Raw genomic sequence first — 22,903 nt, forward strand, 5'->3', positions numbered from 1 at the left:
TTAATGTGCTGTGTCAAAGGACACTTTGATAGTGAATAAAGTTAACTTCATAGCTTTCATTGGTAAGGTTATCAACACGACTCGGGTTGTGGAAAGCAGAAATGCCAGGTTGAAGGTTATTGTGGATATGGCAAAAGAGTTACTGGGGGTAACAGATGTTACTGTTGAAAAGGTTGTAGACATGCTGAATAATCCTAATTGTTTCAGCATGATATAGATTAAGTTTAATGGGTTGGGGGGCTTGGGAGGTTGTTGTTTCACTTTGGACATCTACTCCCGCCATGCTCCTTCACCTTGTATGGTGTCTCATTTCCATCGTTAGAGCGGTAACTCTAATATCGTATAGGGTGTCCAATCAAAAATGTTTTTTTTTTTACCAATGGGTAATATAATATGTTAATTGTGTAGATACTCCTCTAGGGAAAACAAAGGTCTGGACCTCATGTCTTTACCATAATCCGTTCAAAAGTTATTTGAGTTTTAACACTTGTAGGATGGCCAGAATTAGGATGACTAAATCAATGGAGGACAGAATGAAATCAGGAAAATTGCATCGCGTCAGCTAGAATGGATTCTGTGCAAGAATTAAGGCTAATGGCTACCTGACACGCCCACTTTCCTAATGAACTCGTCATCTTACTTTACGAATCTGCAGAATACAAAACAATATAGAGGTAAGATGGATATCGATTTTCAGACATTACATATTATTTTAATATTTTAGTAAACGCTTGTCCTATTAATTCGAAATTCCTGTTCTTTTTAGAAGATATCTCAGTGAAATGTCAACGGTGCACTGAGCATTTCAAGCTTTTTATTTTCAAAGCCTTTTACACTTAATTCAGCTCCTGTCATGCTAATTTTGCTTTTTGCGACCCGCAGAAACAACTTTGAAGACGACGACCAAAAAGTGTAAAATCCTTAAAAGCTGTTAATAGAAACCCGCACCGCTACCGTCAACAGAGCTCCAAACTTATTTTCGGATGTATTAGGTTACGAAATTATTGGGCAAAAACACTTTTTGGATATAATGTTAATATGTTAGAGAAAGACCCCACTGAACGATTCAGAACCTTAACACTCATATTTATCTTGACAAAATGTATTTTATAACATATTGAAGTTAAATTCCATTACTGAAGGGTTTTTCATCACCTAGGCAGATATACAGTACCATTCAAAGGTTTTTCTTTATTTTTACTATGTTCTACATTGTAGAATAATAGTGAAGACATCAAAACTATGAAATAACACACATGGGATCATGTAGTAACCAAATAAATTCTAAGTAGCCACCTTTTGCCTTGATGACAGCTTTGCACAATCTTGGCATTCTCTCAACCAGCTTCATGACGTAGTCACCTGGAATACTTTTCCAACAGTCTTGAAGGAGTTCCCACATATGCTGAGCACTTGTTGACTGCTTTTCCTTCACTCTGCGGTCCAACTCATCCCAAACCATCTCAATTGGGTTGACGTTGGGTGATTGTGGAGGCCAGGTCATCTGATGCAGCACTCCATCACTCTCCTTCTAGGTCAAATAGCACTTACACAGCCTGGAGGTGTGTTTTGGGTCATTGTCCTGTTGAAAAACAAATTATAGTCCCAGTAAGCACAAACCAGATAGGATGGCGTATCACCGTAGAATGTTGTGGTAGCTATGCTGGTTAAGTGTGCCTTGAATTCTAAATAAATCACTGGCAGTGTCACCAGCAAAGCACCATCACTCCTCCTCCTCCATGCTTCACGGTGGAAACCACACATGCGGAGATCATCCGTTCACCTACTCTGCAGCTCACAAAGAGACAGGTTGGAACCCCAAAAATCTAATTTGGACTCATCAGACCAAAGGACAGATTTCCACCGGTCTAATGTCCATTGCTCGTGTTTCTTGGCCTAAGCAAGTCTCTTCTTCTTATTGGTGTCCTTTAGTAGTGGTTTCTTTGCAGCAATTCGACCATGAAGGCCTGATTCATGCAGTTTCCTCTGAACAGTTGATGTTGAGATGTGTCTGTTACTTGAACTCCATGAAGCGTTTATTTCTGAGGCTGATAACTCTAAAGAACTTGTCCTCTGCAGCAGAGGTAACTCTGGGTCTTCCATTCCTGTGGCGGTCCTCATGAGAGCCAGTTTCATTATAGCGCTTGATGGTTTTTGCGACTGCACTTGAAGAAAATGTCTAGTTCTTGAAATTTTCCAGATTGACTTACCTTCATGTCTTAAAGTAATGATGGACTGTCATTTTTCTTTGCTTATTTGAGCTGTTATTGCCATAATATGGAGTTGGTCTTTTACCAAATAGGCATATCTTCTGTATATAAACCCTACTTTACCACAACACAACTGATTGGCTCAAACGCATTAAGAAGGAAAGAAATTCCACAAATTAACTTTTAACAAGGCACACCTGTTAATTGAAATGCTTTCCAGATGACTACCTCATGGAGGAGGTTGTGAGAATGCCAAGCGTGTGCAAGCTGTCATCAAGGCAAAGAGTGGCTACTTTGAAGAATCTCAAATATAAAATATATTTTGATTTGTTTAACACTTGTTTTGGTTACTTCATGATTCCAAATTTGTTATTTCATAGATTTGATGTCTTCACTATGTAGAAAATTGTAAAATTCAAGAAAAACCCTTGAATGAGTAGGTGTGTCCAAACTTTTGGCTGGTCCTGTATATATAATAGACACTCTTTTATTAAACAAAGTTGTATTTCTGACATCACAACTAGGAAATAGTAACTTCGATGAGTATATGAACATGGGCGGTAGGTAGCCTAGTGGTTAGAGCGTTAGGCCTGTAACCGAAAGGTTGTTGGATCAAATCCCTGAGCTGACAAGGTAAAAATCTGTCGTTCTGCCCCTGAACAATGCCGTTAACCCGTCATTGTAAATGAGAATTTGCCTAGTAAAATAAAACGCGGCAGTGACTAACGACGTTTGACGGGATGGGCGTTGTCCATCCAGTTAAATCTGGAACGTGGTTGACGTTCCTCGAAAGAATGTAGTTCGTCACTAGTTGTCATACTTATATCTAAACCACGCCAATTTCTACAAATTACCGTATTAAACTGTGATTTCAAACCTAACTATAACCACTGCTAACTTATATAATGACCAAAAAGTACATTTCTGATTTCATGAATTTGTACGAGCCAATTTCGACTTTGTGGCTGGGGTAACTAGTGAAAACCAAAGGAAAGAGTTTGTAGGTTTCTCTAACAAACTTTTAAAACCTGCCCGTAGACAGCGTAAACCCAACCCATTCCCTTATGATTAACCGCCTCCATTCTCCGTTTTGATTTGCTTTCGCTCTGTCAGTCACTTTTTCCCGAAGTGTCGCCAGCAACAAAGTAGTGTGTACATCACACCGAGGGATGAAGGAAAAATATTCAAAGGGGGCGAAAAACAGATAAGGTCACATTTGCTGTCAGTTAGGTTTTTATACATTTTTGATAGCTAGTTTGAGTCTACATAGCTAGCTAAGTTTTTGGAAAATGTTACCACAATGAAGAACGTTAGCTAGCTAAATGTAATATAAATGGCTAGCTATCCATTTTAGCCAGCTAGCTAACGTTACCGCTAGCGGGTAAGCCACATTTAGCTAGCTAGCAAAAGCAACACACGAGATTGCTAGCTTCCTATCCTAGCTAAATAAAGCTATTTTTTTAAAGGATTATTTTGCGGCTTTTATCTTTTTCTTAAATCCACGTTGTGGTTTGCCGTTTGACAACTAGTTACTCCTTTAGTTAGCTGATGGACAGTTTCACAGACGTTCTTTGTCACTTCTCGGGCGTTTTAAGGTATTGGTTCTGGGGCGGCTAGGCGAAGCAGGATACTGTACAGATGTGGCAGCCAAGTTTGTCCCCTTGTCTCCAGGACCTGGGTTGGTAAGCACACGGCAATTTAGATGCGTTGGAGGAGTTGATGCTAGAGCCAACTACAACATTTGGCAAGACAGATTGTTCGTTTTTGGAGAGAAACGCAAAATAGCTAGCTAAGTTAGTTATCCAGATGACTGTCAAGTGTTAGCTAGCAAATTCAGCTGTCGTCGCTGGCTAGTTGCTGTCGAGTTTAGCATAGCAAACTGGGCCCTATTATCTATATTTGTGTCTGCTTCAACTATATTAACCCAAACTTGACAGTTGCACGAGACTTGCAGGCTGTGAAATATTCGGTGTAGCTGCTGCCAATGCTACAGTAGCTCGCACACAGGCGTCTTCGAAGGAGGGCAAACTTAATCGTAGGTAACTGACTACATTTGTTGCATCCACAACACTCATTTGTTTTTACCACTGGACTGTCCATTCTGATTTACAAAAGGGATCAGAACAATTATTTGCTACTAAGTGTGAGGCGTGGGCGCCCCATTCAAGCCGGGCTTTTAAATACTGCGGTGATGACTTTAGAATCCATGATGGCTTGTTGCCTGAGCGAGGAGGCGAAGGAGTCCAAACGAATCAACGCCGAGATCGATAAGCAGCTTCGCCGAGACAAGAGAGACGCGAGGAGGGAACTGAAACTGCTTTTATTGGGTACAGTAACATTAAACCATTCTTCCTCCATACACACCCCTAACCCATAATTGAATTATGCAGAAAGATGCATGCATCTTAAATTGCTGGAATTCGTATGTGATTGCTCTAAATGTCGGAGTCAATAAGGCATCACTGCTGAAGTGATACCATTCATCAGGGCATAAATGATGCTGTTGCTATGTCTAATGATATGACAGTGTATTTGCTGTATAAAGATTTATAGTATGCAAAGCAAGTTGCCCCCAATTACATAACAGGACTGCTGAAGTAAACCACAGTTTCCCTATGTTGATTACGTTATCCGATTTATATAAAGCCGATTTCACTTTATGATTTGAATGGCATTGAGAAGAACACTGTACTCGAAATCCTGCTACTACATAGGCCCAACACCTATGTTTCTACACAAATTATGGTAACATTGAAATGGCCCATCTGTCAAAGCTGTACATTCATCAACACCAGTGGTGCCTGGAGAAGTGGCTATACTGTAATTTTACCAAAATGTTTGCCTATAGTTTTCTTTTTCCAGATAGATCTTTCAGGTTTTCACTCTCAATCACATTTTTGTTGTATAGGAAAAGGACATGTGATGTAAGACCTCAACAATGCTTATTATCAGGAGACCATTTTTTAGGTCTGGGAAAAATGTTTTTTTTTTTTTTTTTGGGGTGTAGTTGCTGTTTACAATTGCTCACCTAGCAAGAGACCCTTTGGCTAGTTGTGTTTCTGTACTGTATTTTTGTCCCATTTTATTTTTAAATGTAACCTTTATTTAACTAGGCAAGTCAGTTAAGAACAAATTCTTATTTACAATGACGGCCTGCCGGTGAACAGTGGGTTAACTGGGGGCAGAATGACAGATTTTTACCTTGTCAGCTTGGGGATTCGATCCAGAAACCTTTCGGTTACTGGACTAACCACTAGGCTACCTGCCGCCGTATGTGATGGCAGAGTTTGCAAATCAAATGCCATCCCGATTGATACAAATCATCATTATATCATTCTACTAAGTAGGCATACTTTGCAGTCAACATTTTAATTGGGAAGGTTATTTTGGGAAAGCCTTTAAACATTTTTATTCAAACAGCGGATGATGACTGAATTACGCATGGCAAAGATTCAACCAAGGCTTCAGACCAAACTTATTCAATACCTGGTTAGCATATCCTTAGTTACCATTTACTGGTAGATATAAGTTCAAATTACTTTCCTACCAACCCTACCGGGTACCGATGTCGTTCTTCTGTGAGCTGCTCCATGCAATAACCAGTTGTGAGCTGTGCGCTCTTGCTGCCTAGATGCTAGTCTATTCCAATATATATTTCACGTGGTTTGTGTAGGCTACTTTGTGCATGATTTCTCTCTTGTACTACATTTTTAATATGGCGTAAACCTCCACTACACTACTTTGGGATTAAGAAGTGTAGAAGTGCCCACTGGAAGAAAAAGTGGGTATACAGCGTATACCTGCGTATAGCCTCAACACCACCACTGAACAACAAACACTGGCTCAGTTGACCTTTGTTCACTCTAGATTTGTCTTCTGTTTTTATCAAAGATTAATTATGTTATCATAGATGTCTAGTTTGAATGGCAAACTGAAATCAACTTTGCATGCATTACTAGAGTATAGGCTAGTTTACGCTGTTCAGTAAGTAAGCTACAGTGGGTTAAGTCTCATGGGTTCTGTAGTCAGAGCTAATGTCTCTTCAGATCGTTCTTGTGTTTTTATAGTTGGGGGGGGGGAAGGAGCAGCAATTAAGAAAATAATTAGATCAGAGACATAATCTGGAGCTTGGGTCACAAAATCAGACATCCTCGTGGTGGGCCTTTTGTGCCGCTGTGCCTCCAGGGCTGACATAACTGAGCTGTATCACAGTGACTGTCAGGTTGATGACATGGTTGTAAGAAATACAACATAGAGGCTTCTTGGACAACAGAGGCATCACACAACTGACTTCACCTTGTTCATACTTTTCTCTACATGCAGAGCAGTGTAGTAGGGAGAGAAGTTGCATAATTTAACCCATTGGGATGGTAAGTAGGTCCATACGTTTTTACCTGACCACATGACCCGATAACTTATAACTAGAAACCAGAGTTTTTCTTGGTGAGGTTAGGAAAAACTCATGGCCCTAGTAATGGCTGGTTTGATCTTGATGGTTGCTGTAATAGTAGCAACTGATTTCTATAAGGAGTGACCAATGTACAGTATGAATACCAGCATGGACATAGTTTACTCTTACACACCACTACAGCTTGGATCAGCACAAACGCTGGTGGAGTGGACATTAGTGTTGCGCTTATACCGAAACTGGTACTTTTTCAATAAATGGTTTGGTAGTAGAATTTGTTACATTCGGTACTTCAGTCAAATGTATCTCACGTGATAGACAGACTTGATCCTCTCAATCTGTGCAGCCCCTTTTATAGTCCAAAGTGTCTACTCTACTTACTCATTCATTGCTAGAGCTGTCTGGCCTGCATTGTTAGCTCCCCACTCATGCTGCACAGAAGTTAACACACTTCAATAAATGCAGCACTGCATGTAGAGATGTTGAAACTGTTCATTACTGTTCTTGAAACAATGTCCATACAGGCTAGAACACTTTTTTTTGTTTTACAATTCAAGACGATACCAGAAGCTTCCAGCTTTAATTGTAGGCTAACTTTCCATGCTAGCTTACAGATGAATTCACTGCCCTAGTACTTTGTTTGTGATAATATTTAAACCATAATGCTAAATATTTTGATTTCTAAGATTGTCACCAAAAAATTATTAATTCACTTAGTCTCTCTCTCTCAACAAACTCATTCACGTCTTCGTCTCCATCTCCCTCTCCTCCTGTCTGGTTTCCACTAGATTCCATAGCCACATTCTGCCTTGGAAATGTCATCATTACTTTCTTAAAGAGACAGCGCACACTTTTATAAAAGAGAGCTTTTTTATGCAAATGTTGATCGGTACAGTAAAATTTTCTCCTATCAGTTGCCTATAAAATAAGTACTAAATGGAAGGGATTGTCATCTCTAGCCAAATGAAATCACCTAATACAAGCTCAATAACTCTGCAGGCACACACTCCTATTAAATAATAAGCATTCACCTGTATTGTGAATAGACCTAGGCTACATCTTGATTTACCCAGTTTATGAATAGAGATTTACCATTGTTTTGTAGTTAGATTCGTAAAAAACAAAGTCAAATTGATTAATTGATGCATACATGGCTGTATCAAAAAAACTGACATACAATTTTTCAAGTTTAATGATGTGGAACTCAAGATGCCCAACGATTGAACAGAGCAGTTGCTGAGTTTCTGTCTGGATCAAGTGCCATTCTATGACTTTGGCTAAAACTTTTTTGATTTTTTTGTGGTATCGCAAAGGGCCTGCGTTAGAGGTCAGATATCAGCATTTTCAAAACGCAGACATCAAATTAACTTTTTAAACTACACTGCTCAAAAAAATAAAGGGAACACTAAAATAACACATCCTAGATCTAAATGAATGAAATAATCTTATTAAATACTTTTTCCTTTAATAATCAATGGAAATCCAATTTATCAACCCATGGAGGTCTGGATTTGGAGTCACACTCAAAATTAAAGTGGAAAACCACACTACAGGCTGATTCAACTTTGATGTAATGTCCTTAAAACAAGTCAAAATGAGGCTCAGTAGTGTGTGTGGCCTCCACGTGCCTGTATGACCTTCCTACAACGCCTGGGCATGCTCCTGATGAGGTGGCGGATGGTCTCCTGAGGGATCTCCTCCCACACCTGGACTAAAGCATCCGCCAACTCCTGGACAGTCTGTGGTGCAACGTGGCGTTGGTGGATGGAGCGAGACATGATGTCCCAGATGTGCTCAATTGGATTCAGGTCTGGGGAATGGGTGGGCCAGTCCATAGCATCAATGCCTTACTCTTGCAGGAACTGCTGACACACTCCAGCCACATGAGGTCTAGCATTGTCTTGCATTTGGAGGAACCCAGGGCCAACCGCACCATCATATGGTCTCACAAGGGGTCTGAGGATCTCATCTCGGTACCTAATGGCAGTCAGGCTACCTCTGGCGAGCACATAGAGGGCCGTGCGGCCCCCCCAAAGAAATGCCACCCCACACCATGACTGACCCACCGCCAAACCGGTCATGCTGGAGGATGTTGCAGGCAGCAGAACGTTCTCCACGGTGTCTCCAGACTCTGTCACGTCTGTCACATGTGCTCAGTGTGAACCTGCTTTCATCTGTGAAGAGCACAGGGCGCCAGTGGCGAATTTGCCAATCTTGGTGTTCTCTGGCAAATGCCAAACGTCCTGCACGGTGTTGGGCTGTAAGCACAACCCCCACCTGTGGACGTCGGGCCCTCATACCACCCTCATGGAGTCTGTTTCTGACCGTTTGAGCAGACACATGCACATTTGTGGCCTGCTGGAGGCCATTTTGCAGGGCTCTGGCAGTGCTCCTCCTGCTCCTCCGTGCACAAAGGCAGCGGTAGCGGTCCTGCTGCTGGGTTGTTGCCCTCCTACGGCCTCCTCCACGTCTCCTGATGTACTGGCCTGTCTCCTGGTAGCGCCTCCATGCTCTGGACACTACGCTGACAGACACAGCAAACCTTCTTGCCACAGCTCGCATTGATGTGCCATCCTGGATGAGCTGCACTACCTGAGCCACTTGTGTGGGTTGTAGACTCCGTCTCATGCTACCACTAGAGTGAAAGCACCACCAGCATTCAAAAGTGACCAAAACATCAGCCAGGAAGCATAGGAACTGAGAAGTGGTCTGTGGTCACCACCTGCAGAACCACTCCTTTATTGGGAGTGTCTTGCTAATTGCCTATAATTTCCACCTGTTGTCTATTCTAGAGATCGACCGATTATGATTTTTCAACGCCGATACCGATTTATTGGAGGACCAAAAAGTCGATACCAATTAATCGGCCGATTTATTATTGTCATTTTTATATATATATATATATATATTATATATATATATATACACACACACACACACACACATTATATATATACACACACGCACACAGCTCTGAAGTGACAACGATACTGAAGAGTCTGCTTAGGAGACAAATACTCTCAACTGTTTGTATAATAAAAATAGAGTTTAAGTTACCTGTGATCCATAGGATATTTTTTGATTAACTTAAAATAAGGTCTGTGTTTGGTTTAGGCTTACACCACCTTGCCAATTTTATAACTGTGTAGATATCCATAGGATATAACTCTGATCAATATAAGCAAAGATAAAAAAATTTGTAGAGTGGATTTATGAAAATATGTTGACAAACGTTACCTAGTGAGATTTACACGGGTATCAAAACGCCGAGGCGGTTTAAGCACAAAACACAGACCTTATTTGAAGTAGATCAAGACATTCTCTATGGAAGACATGAACGGTAAAATAACGAAGGAACCCCTTTCAAGTTCAGCCGCAAGTTATTACAGGAATTATGACGCGTCGACTATTTCTCTCTAAACCATATATCTTTGACTATTACGAGCCTGCTGCTGCCTACCACCGCTCAGTCAGACTGCTCTATCAAATATCAAATCATAGACTTAACTATAATATAATAAACCTTAGGTCATTAATATGGTCAAATCCGGAAACTATCATCTCGAAAACATTATTCTTTCAGTGACATACGGAACCGTTCCGTATTTTATCTAACGGGTGGCATCCATAAGTTTAAATATTCCTGTTACATCGCACAACCTACAATGTTATTTCATAGTACCGTAAAATTCTGGCAAATTAGTTCGCAATGAGCCAGATTCTGTATACCCTGATTCTGCGTGCAACGAACGCAAGAGAACTGACACAATTTCACCTGGTTAATATTGCCTGCTAACCTGGATTTCATTTAGCTAAATATGCAGGTTTAAAAATGTATACTTCTGTGTATTGATTTTAAGAAAGGCATTGATGTTTATGGTTAGGTACAGTCGTGCAACGATTGTGCTTTTTTTCGCAAATGCGCGTTTGTTAAATCATCCCCGTTTGGCGAAGTTGGCTGTCTTTGTTAGGAAGAAATAGTCTTCACACAGTTCGCAACAAGCCAGGCGGCCCGAACTGCTGCATATACCCTGACTCTGTTGCAAGAGAAGTGACACATTTTCCCTAGTTAAAATAAATTCATGTTAGCAGGCAATATTAACTAAATATGCAGGTTTAAAAATATATACTTGTGTATTGATTTTAAGAAAGACATTGATGTTTATGGTTAGGTACACGTCGGAGCAAAGACAGTCCTTTTTCGCGAATGCGCACCACATCGATTATATGCGAAGCAGGACAGGCTAGATAAACTAGTAATATCATCAACCATGTGTAGTTAAACACTAGTTATGATTGATTGATTGTTTTTTTTTTATAAGATAAGTATAATGCTAGCTAGCAACTTACCTTGGCAACGTAAAGCAGGTGGTTAGATTGTTGGGCTAGTTAACGTAAGGTTGCATCCCCAAGCTGACAAGGTAAAAATCTGTCTTTCTGCCCCTGAACAAGGCAGTTAACCCACCGTTCCTAGGCCGTCATTGAAAATAAGAATGTGTTCTTAACTGACTTGCCTAGTTAAATAAAGGTTTAAAAAAATTAAATAAACATCAAATGAAAAAAAAAATACAAATCGGCAAATCGGTGGCCAAAAATACCGATTGTTATGAAAACTTGAAATCGGCCCTAATTAATCGGCCATTCCGATTAATCGGTCGACCTCTAGTCTATTCCATTTGCACAACAGCATGTGAAATTTATTGTCAATCAGTGTTGCTTCCTAAGTGGACAGTTTGATTTCACAGAAGTGTGATTGACTTGGAGTTACATTGTGTTGTTTAAGTGTTCCCTTTATTATTTTGAGCAGTGTATTTCACCTGCATTTGAAAGTCTTTTTTTGGTTCAATAGAGTTTTCAGGGGCGTGCAAATATAGTTTTCCTTTACAGAAAATACATTAGTGCAACACATTAGGCATAAAATAGCTTCATTTTCATCAGATGATGACAGAAATGCAACCCTGTTTGGCTAGCAGCCACAAATTAATTGATAGTTAAAAAGCAAGGTAGTTTTTGCAAAATGTATGCATGGCCATCATATTTTAATGTTTATCATACAATGTATGATATATATTTGTAATAATGACAATTATAACAATACTGAATTAACACTTATTTTAACTTTATATAATACATAAATAAAAATCAATATAGTCTCAAATAAATAATGACACATGTTCAATTTGGTTTAAATAATGCAAAAACACTGTTGGAGAAGAAAGTAAAAGTGCAATATGTGCCATGTAAAAAAAGCTAACGTTTAAGATCCTTGCTCAGAACATGAGAACATATGAAAGCTGGTGGTTCCTTTTAACATGAGTCTTCAATATTCCCAGGTAAGAAGTTTTAGGTTGTAGTTATAGGAATTCTCGAAACCATTTGTATTTCATATACCTTTGGCTATTGGATGTTCTTATAGGCACTATAGTATTGTCAGCCTAATCTCGGGAGTTGATAGGCTTGAAATCATAAACATCGCTGTATTCAAGCATTGCGAGGAGCTGCTGGCAAACGCAGTAAAGTGCTGTTTGAATGAATGCTTACGAGCCTGCTGCTGCCTACCACCGCTCAGTCAGACTGCTCTATCAAATATCAAATCATAGACTTAATTATAATAAACACACAGAAATACGAGCCTTAGGTCATTAATAGTTTCCGGATTTGACCATATCATTTTGAAAACAAAACGTTTATTCTTTCAGTGAAATACGGAACCGTTATGTATTTTATAGAATGGGTGGCATCCATAAGTCTATTACATTGCACAACCTTCAATGTTATATCATAATTATGTAAAATCCTGGCAAATTTAATTACGGTCTTTGTTAGGAAGAAATGGTCTTCACACAGTTCGCAACGAGCCAGGCGGCCCAAACTGCTGCATATACCCTGACTCTGCTTGCGCTGAACACAAGAGAAGTGACATAATTTCCCTAGTAAATATTGCCTGCTAACATGAATTTCTTAACTAAATATGCAGATTTAAGAAAGGCATTGATGTTTATGGTTAGGTACATTGTGAAAAAAGCACTGTTGTTGCACCAAATGCGCTTGTTAAATCATCACCCGTTTGGCTAGGTAGACTGTGATTCGATGATAAATTGATTATTTGCAACGCACAACAAGCTAGTTAACTACACATGGTTGATGATATTACTAGTTTAACTAGTGATTACGTTAAGATTGATTGATTGTTTTTTATAAGATGTGTTTAATGCTAGCTAGCAACTTACCTTGACTCCTTGCTGCACTCACGTAACAGGTGGTCAGCCTGCCACGTAGTCTCCTCGTGGAGTGCAATGTAATCGGCCATAATGGGCGTCTAGAAAAACAGCTTTTTACATTAGCATGTGACGTTCAGAACTAGCATACCCCCCGCAAACTTCCGGGGAATTTTCTAACAATTTACTAAATTACTCACGATAAACGTTCACAAAAAGCATAACAATTATTTTAAGAATTATAGATACAGAACTCCTCTATGCACTCGATATGTCCGATTTTTAAAATAGCTTTTTGGTGAAAGCACATTTTGCAATATTCTAAGTACATAGCCCAGGCATCACGGGCTAGCTATTTAGACACCCGGCAAGTTTAGCACTCACCAATATCAGATTTACTATTATAAAAGTTTGATTACCTTTTGTTGTCTTCGTCAGAATGCACTCCCAGGACTGCTACTTCAATAACAAATGTTGGTTTGGTCCAAAATAATCCATCGTTATATCCGAATAGCGGCGTTTTGTTCGTGCGTCCCAGACACTATCCGAATGGTAAAGAAGGGTCGCTCGCATGGCGCAATTCGTGACCAAAAAAATCTAAATATTCCATTATCGTACTTCGAAGCATGTCAACCGCTGTTTAAAATCAATTTTTATGCCATTTTTCTCGTAAAAAAGCGATAATATTCCGACCGGGAATGTCCATTTAGCTGAACAGAGGAAAGAAAACAAAGCTTTCGGTCGACGCGGGCACGAGCCTGAGTCTCACAGTACTGTAACCAGCCACTACCCAAACGCGCTACTTTGTTTCAGCCAGAGCCTGCAAAGCCACGATCCAGCATTTTGCCACCTTCTGAGAACCTATGGCAGCCGTAGGAAGTGTCACGGGACAGCTAAGATCCTCACTCTTCAATAAAGAGACAAGAAGAACGACACCTTGTCAGACAGGCCACTTCCTGCATGAAATCTTCTCAGGTTTTTGCCTGCCATATGAGTTCTGTTATACTCACAGACACCATTCAAACAGTTTTAGAAACTTTAGGGTGTTTTCTATCCAAAGCCAATAATTATATGCATATTCTAGTTACTGGGCAGGAGTAGTAACCAGATTAAATCGGGTACGTTTTTTATCCAGCCGTGAAAATACTGCCCCCTAGCCATAACAGGTTAAGTGAATCACATCACAAAAAAAAAATTCAATAATATACCACATTACTTCTTACTACTAATACATGTTTTAGAAACATTACAAAGCATGCTCATGTTTTGTTGGTGTAATTTTACCTGCAAGAAAAAATGTAGCTAGTAAAAACATCTGAGCGGTAGGTTTTTAAATCTACCTGCCGCAGTGGCTGGTAGACCAAAAATGAAATTTTATGCCCTGGTGATGGTATCGAGTATCGTGATTAGGGTTGCAAAGGGTCGGAAACATTCCGAAAATTTTCCATAAGTTAAGCCCGGGTATTTTGCTTAAATTCATCAAAAAAGTTGGCTTACAACAGTGAACCTTTTTTTTGTGGGATACACATAAGGCAATTCTAGGTCTTGTGGCATATTTTGGTTAAACTATCCCCAATTCAATGGAATTGCAACCCTCTGCATGCGCAGTGCATTCTTCCATCACATGTATAGCTGATTCTCAAGATCTTGCACACTAATGAGATGCTTTTGAGCCCACACTACTACACTTGTCTGAGCCAAGGACTACATGCTTTCTGGTAAGTTTTGATTACAATACTGGGTGGGGTGAGTATATTTTATGACATAAAGAATTTTTTGTTAACTAGTAAATAGTAGCCTACAGCGATGTTTGTTTAAATCATTTCTAATTTGTTAACAATTTCTGCTAGTTAGCTTTTGCTACCATTTGGGTTTTAGCTTGCTTGAGCCTGCTAGCGGAGGAGTGTTAAATCACCTGTTTCCATACATGTTTCATTTTAAAACATTTATCTTACAAAGGAGTTGTTTAATCTAACTGCTTAACTATTTATCTGTACATGGAATTGTGTATTGTTTCTTTTTTACTCTTTTTTTTTCTTTCTAATCCTTACAGATAAATGCCATTGGCGCTATCTGATGGGTGGAGACATTTCACTGCAGCTAATGTAGAAGGAAAAGCTGTGTAACGTTTGCAAAGACTGTGCCAAATCATATGTGAAGAATGCAACAAAGATGCAGAATCATCTGGCCAATTGCATAAAGTTCCCTCAGCGCTCACAACAAGCAACCTCTGACAAAAGTCCCTCTACTTCTATTCGAGGTGAAAATGGTGAATCGGACACCTTATTGATAGCAACAGCTCATGGTCCTCCTGGAATCAGAAGTTATTTTTGACTCCATGGAGGAACGTAGTCAGAGAAATGCTGATGAATGTCTTGCTCGAGCTTTGTATGCCACTGGTTCACCCCTGATGCTCACAGGCAATGTGTATTGGAAGAGATTTCTGTATGTTCTTCGCCCAGCATACACTCCTCCAACCAGACATGCTTTATCTACTAATTTGCTGGATGCAGAGTTCAACAGAGTTCAAGTGAAGGTCAAGCAAATCATAGAGAAAACCGACTGTATTGAAGTAATCTCTGATGTGTGGTCGAATGTTCGTCGGCAAGGAATAATTAACTACATCATCTCCACCCCTCAACCAGTATTCTACAAGAGCACAGACACAAAGGACAACAGACACCGGTCTCTACATTGCAGATGAGCTGAAGGCAGTAGTAAGGGACCTTGGACCATAGAAGGTATTTGCACTGGTGACAGACAATGTTGCGAACGTGAAGGCTGCTTGGTTTAAAGTGGAGGAGTCCTACCCTCACTTCACACCGATTGGCTGTGCTGTTCATGCATTGAATCTGCTCCTCAAGGACATCATGGCACTGAAAACAATGGATACACTACAAGAGAGCCAATGAAATGGCTACCTCACCCAGCAAAGTGAGAAGAATAAGAGCACCACATTGAAGCTGCCCAGCAACACCCTTTGGGGTGGTGTTGTCATCATGTTTGACAGTCTCCTGGAGGGGAAGGAGTCTCTCCAAGAAATGGCCATATCGCAGTCTGCCGATATGGACAGCCCCATCAAGAGGATCCTCCTGAATGATGTATTTTGGGAGAGAGTGGTAAGCAGCCTGAAACTCCTGAAACCTATAGCAGTTGCCATTGCATGGATTGAGGGAGACAATGCCATCTTGTCTGATGTTCAGAATCTGCTTGCAGATGTAAGAGAAGAAATCTGTACCGTCCTGCCCACTTCACTGTTGCCCCAAGCAGTGGAAACTGCCGTTCTGAAATACATCAAAAAGTGTTAAGACTTCTTTCTACCTGAATCCCATACACGCCACAGTGTACATGTTGGACCCCAAGTATGCTGGCAAGAGAATCCTGTCTGGTGCAGAGATCGTCAAGGCCTATGGTGTCATCACTACCGTGTCTTACCACCTTGGCCTGGATGAGGCCAAATTTTCCACCGTGCCAAATTTGAGGTTTTTTGAGCCTGACAACGAGCCATCCTCAACAAGGTTGGAAAGTGACAGTGAAGATGAGGCCTCAGAGTCTGATGTTCAAGAGGTGGACATTGAGGAGGTCCAGGGAGAAGACATGGTTGCTTGAGAGGAAGACAACCAAAGCTTTTGTTTCTAGACTATCATTTTACAGATGTATGTTGAAAACGTTTGTGGGAGATGCTATGGATCATTCAGTATTCCCTTTCTTTTGTTGTTCAGTGAAATCATCCCATTTCATTAAAGTTCAATTTGTAACTACATTTTATTTATTTTTCTATTGGAAGGATTTAATCATTTCAATTATGTTGACTTATGTTATATGGTAAATATATCCAATACAAAAAACATCTCAATTTTAAGTGGTATTAATATTAATTTGCATATTTCCATTAATTCCCATATTCCCGTTAATTCCCACGGAATGTTTCCACCTCTGAATATTCCCCCAAAATGTGCAAACCTAATCGTGATACTGAACCTGGTATCGAAGCCAAAATTCTGATATTTCGACAACACTAGTGTACGTAATGTGAATTTGAAAATCAGTCTTTTGTACTTTACCAGGCCATATTTTTGGTGCTCAAGAATTAAGTATTAGGCTTATTGTAGGTGACTATTTTATACTGGGAAATGTACAGTATTTTGAAGGTGTTACTGAAATGTTAGACCAATAGGCTATGTTTTGCTACATTATCAGGTAGATTTCCCCTGCTCCAGAATGTGTTAAACTTGTTCAGAAACTCTGTCCATGTCTCTACACACACTTGGAACTGCCGGTTTCCCTCTATTTGCTGCTCATAATTGCACATTTTAATTGGTTCTTCTCAGTGTTAATGAGATTTGTTTGGAAGCCTATTTCTTAGTGTGTTTAAAACCATAGGCTTTAATCCGGAAAACCTGGATCATCAAGGTCTTTGTACAAGCTGATCTCTGTCAAGGGGCATTGGTTAAGCATACTAAGAGTTTTTAATATAGCCAGCCGTTGATTTCTTTTTTTGACCACTGCCTTATTAACTCTGGAACAGTTATTGCCAATTCATAAGCCAACTAAGGCATGATGGCCTTTTATGAAAGGAAATGCGAAGAACAAGGCCTAGCTGCTACACTAGCAGTGTGTGAACGGAGGCCAGGAAACCTGGGCGTTCTGGGAGATTCTAGCGACTGTCAAATCTTTTTTGTGTTTTTATGTTTCAGGTTAATTCAGGAGAGAATATAGTGTTTGGCCTATATCTGGATTAAGGGTGGCTTTTGGGAACAAATGGGTTTCCAGGGATTTGGACAAAGTTGGGCAAATTGTACACATTTTAATGAATGGCCTTAGGCTGAGTCTACACCTGACATTAAAAATAACTTCTGAAATCCAATTACATTAACAAACTATTCAGATGACAATCCATTCATAGGCTTTGTTCTGCAAATGTATCCCATCTCAAATATACACAGACCTGCCAACATGCACTCATTCTGCGTACCAACTACCCAATTCTCTGTCCATGTACGAGATCTTAAAAGTACGCAGAAATGAGAAGGGCCTGACTTTTTAATTTTTTTTTAACCTTTTTAGTAAAAAATAAATCCACTGAGAAAATCTAACATCCCGATTCTCGAGCTGCAACACACAGACATGTATGGAGTTTGTGTCACTGGAAATGAAGAGATTAATACATCATTATTCGACATAACTACCCAGTGTCTGCCCCCTCCTACTGTTTGTTGTGATGCTGAGTTTGCCGACTGTCAGCTGTACGTAAACACATGGACAAATCCCTTTTCCACTCCGTGGAAGGTAAACCCCAATTCGGTGCGTGCTAGTTCTCCAATTTGCCTTGTGCGTCTGGTACTCAAAAAAATTGGACAGGGCTGGCAGATCTCTATACAAATACATCTATGTTGTGATCGGCTACCACATCTAGAAATTGCTACAAAGCAGATTTAAAACATCCATGTCCATCAGTGGAGGTGGTCAATCACTATTAGATCCCAAGTAAGTCTGTGACGATTATGGCATTTTGGGTAAAGATTAGGGCTAGGATTAATTGTCATGCAAAAGCCCACAGTTACTGTCATAATTGTCATTTTTGCTGAAATATGTTTTGAGCTTGTAATATATCATCATGCGCCTTTTCAAAATTAGCTACATACCTAATGAATACAACATTGTTTTGGTGACACCCCTGTCTCAAAACAAATAGTTTTTACCGCTTGGAACTTTTAGAAATGTAGCTTCTCCTGACTGCGCCATACTGCTGGTAAAACTATTTTACCAACTTTACACTCTTCATGAAAAAATGGAAAACTGCTACTGGGTAAACTACACTGAGTGTACAAAACATTAGGAACACCATGCTAATATTGAGTTGCACCTCCTTTTTTATTTTATTTTTACATTTACATTTGGGACCAACACTTAACATGGTGTTTATTTTTGTTCAGTGTATATTGTTTCTGAACGTTTACCTTATGGCTTCATGGAAGAAATGACCTCCCTACCACCATGTCACAGTTCTGTCTGTAGTTGACATAAGTTCTTGTCGTGACTAGATTAGTCAGTCATGCTAGTTAGCAGTTGGCTTTAAGTGTATGGCCACAGTCATGAACACTGCTTCATACAATATCTCTCCTCAGAGAAAACAAGCCTGGCCTTCCTCAGCACAGTTGGCCTTGGTGAGGTCTCTGCAGAAAAGGAGGAAAGGAATCAAGATTACACTTCACTGGCCCTTCTATAAGACCATAAAGTCAGGTTTATTGTCGGTTGAAATGTGATGAGGAATTTTAACAAACCTCGTTGGAGTTTTCCTGATCATGTGACTCGTTTAGGAAAGCTCCAGGCTGCATAGCTGATTCCTGGCCCTACCCACTGGTTAATACAGATGTAGGAGCAAGGAATAACATAAGGTATAGGCCAAGGTATTGTCTTGCCAGAAGTGTGAAAGGTTTTAACAGCCCTGTTAAGGCTCCAACAACTCCCCAGTTCAGTGGCAGTGTGTTAGCAGGCATCTGAATTGGCAAGGATATTGACTAAAAATATCATAGTAGAAGGGAACAATATTGCCCTGCTTTTCCTCCCAAAGAAATAATGAGATGGTAAAATGAAAATGTTGAAAGATCAACTCTAAATTGCTGTAATCTTTCAGTTAGGGGATGGAAAAGGATGTCAAATGATGTTATTAGTATTCAAAGAATGGCAGTGTGAAGCAATATGGCATCAAATGTAGTTTTACGGAAGTTCGATCTTTAAGGCTGGTCTGAATGCTCATTTAACTTCATCCAGTAAGCATAACATAATTCACTTTATTTCCTATTCTACGGGCATAGTGGGAATGAATAAACAGATCAGCAGAGCTAATTGTTTTTTTTCTCTTTCCTGTTATCCATGTGCACATTGTTATTTACCTTATAATAAGCACCTTATAATAATGCACATTCCTCATGCTAGCTGTTTAACCTATGGGCTTTTGCAATCATCACCTTTGTCTCTCATCCAGTGTGCGTAAATCTTGATGTATTTATGTCAAATTACCCTCGTTCTCTCAAAAGGTGATTTTCAACAACAGTTTTCGAAAACCATCCACCTCCCTACCACCAGCAGCTATAATAAATAACCTTAAGGCCTGTTATTGGAACTCCTTTCCCCCTCGAGGCCATTCCCCAAACTATTTTAATCATGTCATATTGCATTGCGTCTTTGTTTGTTCATTTAAGCCTGAACTTGAGTTCTATCTAATTCATCCTTACTTCATTTGGGATCCATATTCACTACTGTTGATTCTGTAGTGCACTGTGCTTGGTCGTTCTTGTATTGCGGTGGCATTTGTGTCACTCGCCTTTGCAACCATTAAAAACACGTCATGTGTTTTTGTTTATATTGAACGGTTTGAGTAAACAATGCAATTTCTTTATACTGCAATTTTTTTTACATTATTTTAAGGTACTTAGTGCAAGCAAATTGGGTTGTTTTTAAGATTTTAGCATTTTATTTTGAATGCTAGAAATGAAAGATCTATTGTATAGATCAATAAAAACACGTGTCCCTAAGTTGTATGTCATTCAGGGCTCAACATTTGGCTTGAGGAAATGTCTGAATTCAATGTAGGCTGTTCAATGATGACTGAATTGCGCATTGCTAATGTTCCAAGACTTTTACATTTTTAAATACCTGGTTTGCATACCCTTTGTCCTTAACATTTACTGGTAGATATCATAACTTGCAACATTTTTCCTACCCCTACCACTGTCTGTCTTCAGTGAGCTGCTCCACTCAACAACCAGTGGTTTGAGTGCTGCGCTATCTCTCTCAGCCCTACCGATTATCTCAAACGAGGTGTGTGTGTGTGTGGCGCACGTGTAATAAACAGTCGACATAATGAACTAACAGCTTCGGAAATTCATATTTTTCTAATAATTTATATAGCCTAGATAAAAATTGCAATATTATTATACTTTTTTTACTGACTGGGATAATTGACTGGCCCGAAACATTTCTAAATCTTCCCCGGGGCAGCCCTGAATGTCGAGCACTTTTCATTGGTGTTACTGCCTTGAAAATCACTAATTGCAAAGATAAACAAGGACCTTGAGGATTCCCTCCAGTGGCAAACTGTTATCAGGGGGAGGGGTCTGTATTACTATATATTTGTTTTTAGCTAATCACAGTCACATTTGAGAATTACATTGATAATTTTTCTGAATAGTGTTCAGTACACACAGGTTGACAGTCTTTGTTACTCAATTTTAATGAGGGAAATTACATTGTGAGCAAAATGATTAATCATTTCACTTTCATAAATTATTTTAAAAGGGTTAATGACCTTGGATTTGAGCATCTGTGGCTTCCATTTAAGAACGCCGATGTAGTGGTGGTTTTGTTGTGTTTCAGAACTAAATAAATGTGCTGTTCCTTTGTGATTTGTGCTCTTCTCAGGGGTGTGGCTGATTGTGTTAGCTGTTTAGAGAAGCCGGCTTAGGAGGTGCACTCCTCGTTGTAGCAAATGAAAGTTACAAGTGAATAAATGTGTACAGAACTGAGCTGCAGCAGCAACAGCCTTGTATGAGGTTTACTCTGTTACACTTTCATTCATGCCAGACTCTATGTGTGTGTCGGAGTGCATGTAACGTTCTTGTACATATGCCTTTTAGTTAGGTAGCTGTAATTATAGGTCAAGACAGATGGTCGCCTAGCCACCTAACCCCCCGGTCCTACATTTTCGGTGTTTTGAAAGACCCTGCTCTCTGGAACAGAAGGAAGTGTTTTAGGCTGCTGAGCTCCAGACTCAGATACCAGGCAGCTCAACTTGTTGATGTCCAGGACGAGCTCTCCTCTGGCTAATGAGATGCTGCTCTGCTGTGAGTGGATTTGTGTCCCCAGCCCCCTCTGCCTCCCACTGGGTGGCCCACCTCTACCTCCCTCCACCGCCACTGTGCCAGGCAGCACATCCACTGACACACTCAGTCCCTGTGCTGAAACCCTCCTAGATGTGTGTGTGTGTGTGTGTGTTAGAGAGCTGAGTGCCAGGACTCAGAAGTGTGCGTGTTCTCATCTCTCTGCTCTGTGTTCCAGCTGACACATCGAATGCAGAGTAGGGATGTAGAGATTCTCCGATATGTATTGGTCCCCGAATTAGAAATTTTTTAGGATACAAGTGCATCAGTCTGCAGACCCAAACCAATCGAAATGTAGCATGCATCCGTCAGAAAAGCGATTTCATTGTACCTTCCCAAAATACCTAATATTTTGTGACTACTGATGCGTCCTCTCCGCTCTCCTTCAGTGTCAAACTGTGTGTAATTGTGTGGAGTAATTGATCTACAAGTAATTTTGTATGTCGAACAGCCCCAGGCAATATCAGTAGGCTAGTCAAACTGCGCACTGTGCTCAGCTTCATGAGCTGATCAATGTGAGGTAGGTTGCCTGTTCCTGATCTGCGTGGTACTTTCAGCTAAAATGGCTTATGTGATATTGGGCTTTATTAGTTGGGAAACCTATGTAATTTGCTAGGTTATCTACATTGGCATGAAAAAGTATGTGAACCCTTTGGAATTATCTGGATTTCTACATAAATTGGTCATAAAATTTGATCTGATCTTCATCTAAGTCACAGCAATAGACAAACAGTCTGCTTAATCTAATAACACACAAACAATTATGTTTTCATGTCTTTATTGAACACACTGTAAGCATTCACAGTGCAGGGTGGGAAAAGTATGTGAACCCTTGGATTTAATAATTGGTTGACCCTCCTTTTTAGCAGCAATAACCTCAACCAAACGTATGTAGTTGTGGATCAGACCTGCACAACGATCAGGAGAAATTTTAGACCATTCCTCTTTACAAAACTGTTTCAGTTCAGCAATATTCTTGGAATGTCTGGTGTGAACTGCTCTCTTGAGGTCAGGCCACAGCATCTCAAATCGGGTTGAGGTCATGGCTCTGACTTGGCCACCCCAGAAGGTGTATTTTCTTCTGTTGAAGCCATTCTGTTGATTTACTTCTGTGTTTTGGGTCGTTGTCCTGTTGCATCACCCAACTTCTGTTGAGCTTCAATTGGCTGACAGATAGCCTTACAT

The 22,903-nt window shown here is 40.0% G+C and overlaps 1 protein-coding gene across 4 annotated transcripts in view; it reads left to right on the forward strand.

Moving 5' to 3' along the window:
• The first annotated feature begins 3,307 nt into the window (after positions 1-3,307).
• LOC106584406 (guanine nucleotide-binding protein subunit alpha-11) overlaps positions 3,308-22,903 on the forward strand; it is a 69,084-nt gene continuing 49,488 nt past the window's right edge. Inside the window, exons 1-2 of one of the 4 annotated variants that reach the window (XM_014169689.2) lie at positions 3,311-4,249; positions 4,412-4,537. In XM_014169689.2, coding sequence (XP_014025164.1) covers positions 4,417-4,537 — 121 coding nt within the window. In that variant the 5' untranslated portion in view covers positions 3,311-4,249; positions 4,412-4,416. Of the gene's footprint in view, positions 4,538-22,903 lie in introns of all 4 variants that reach the window. The other 3 variants (XM_014169690.2, XM_014169691.2, XM_014169688.2) reach the window with 3 other exon arrangements.

The sequence above is a fragment of the Salmo salar genome, chromosome ssa23, assembly GCF_905237065.1.
Source record: "Salmo salar chromosome ssa23, Ssal_v3.1, whole genome shotgun sequence".
NCBI lineage: Eukaryota > Metazoa > Chordata > Actinopteri > Salmoniformes > Salmonidae > Salmo > Salmo salar.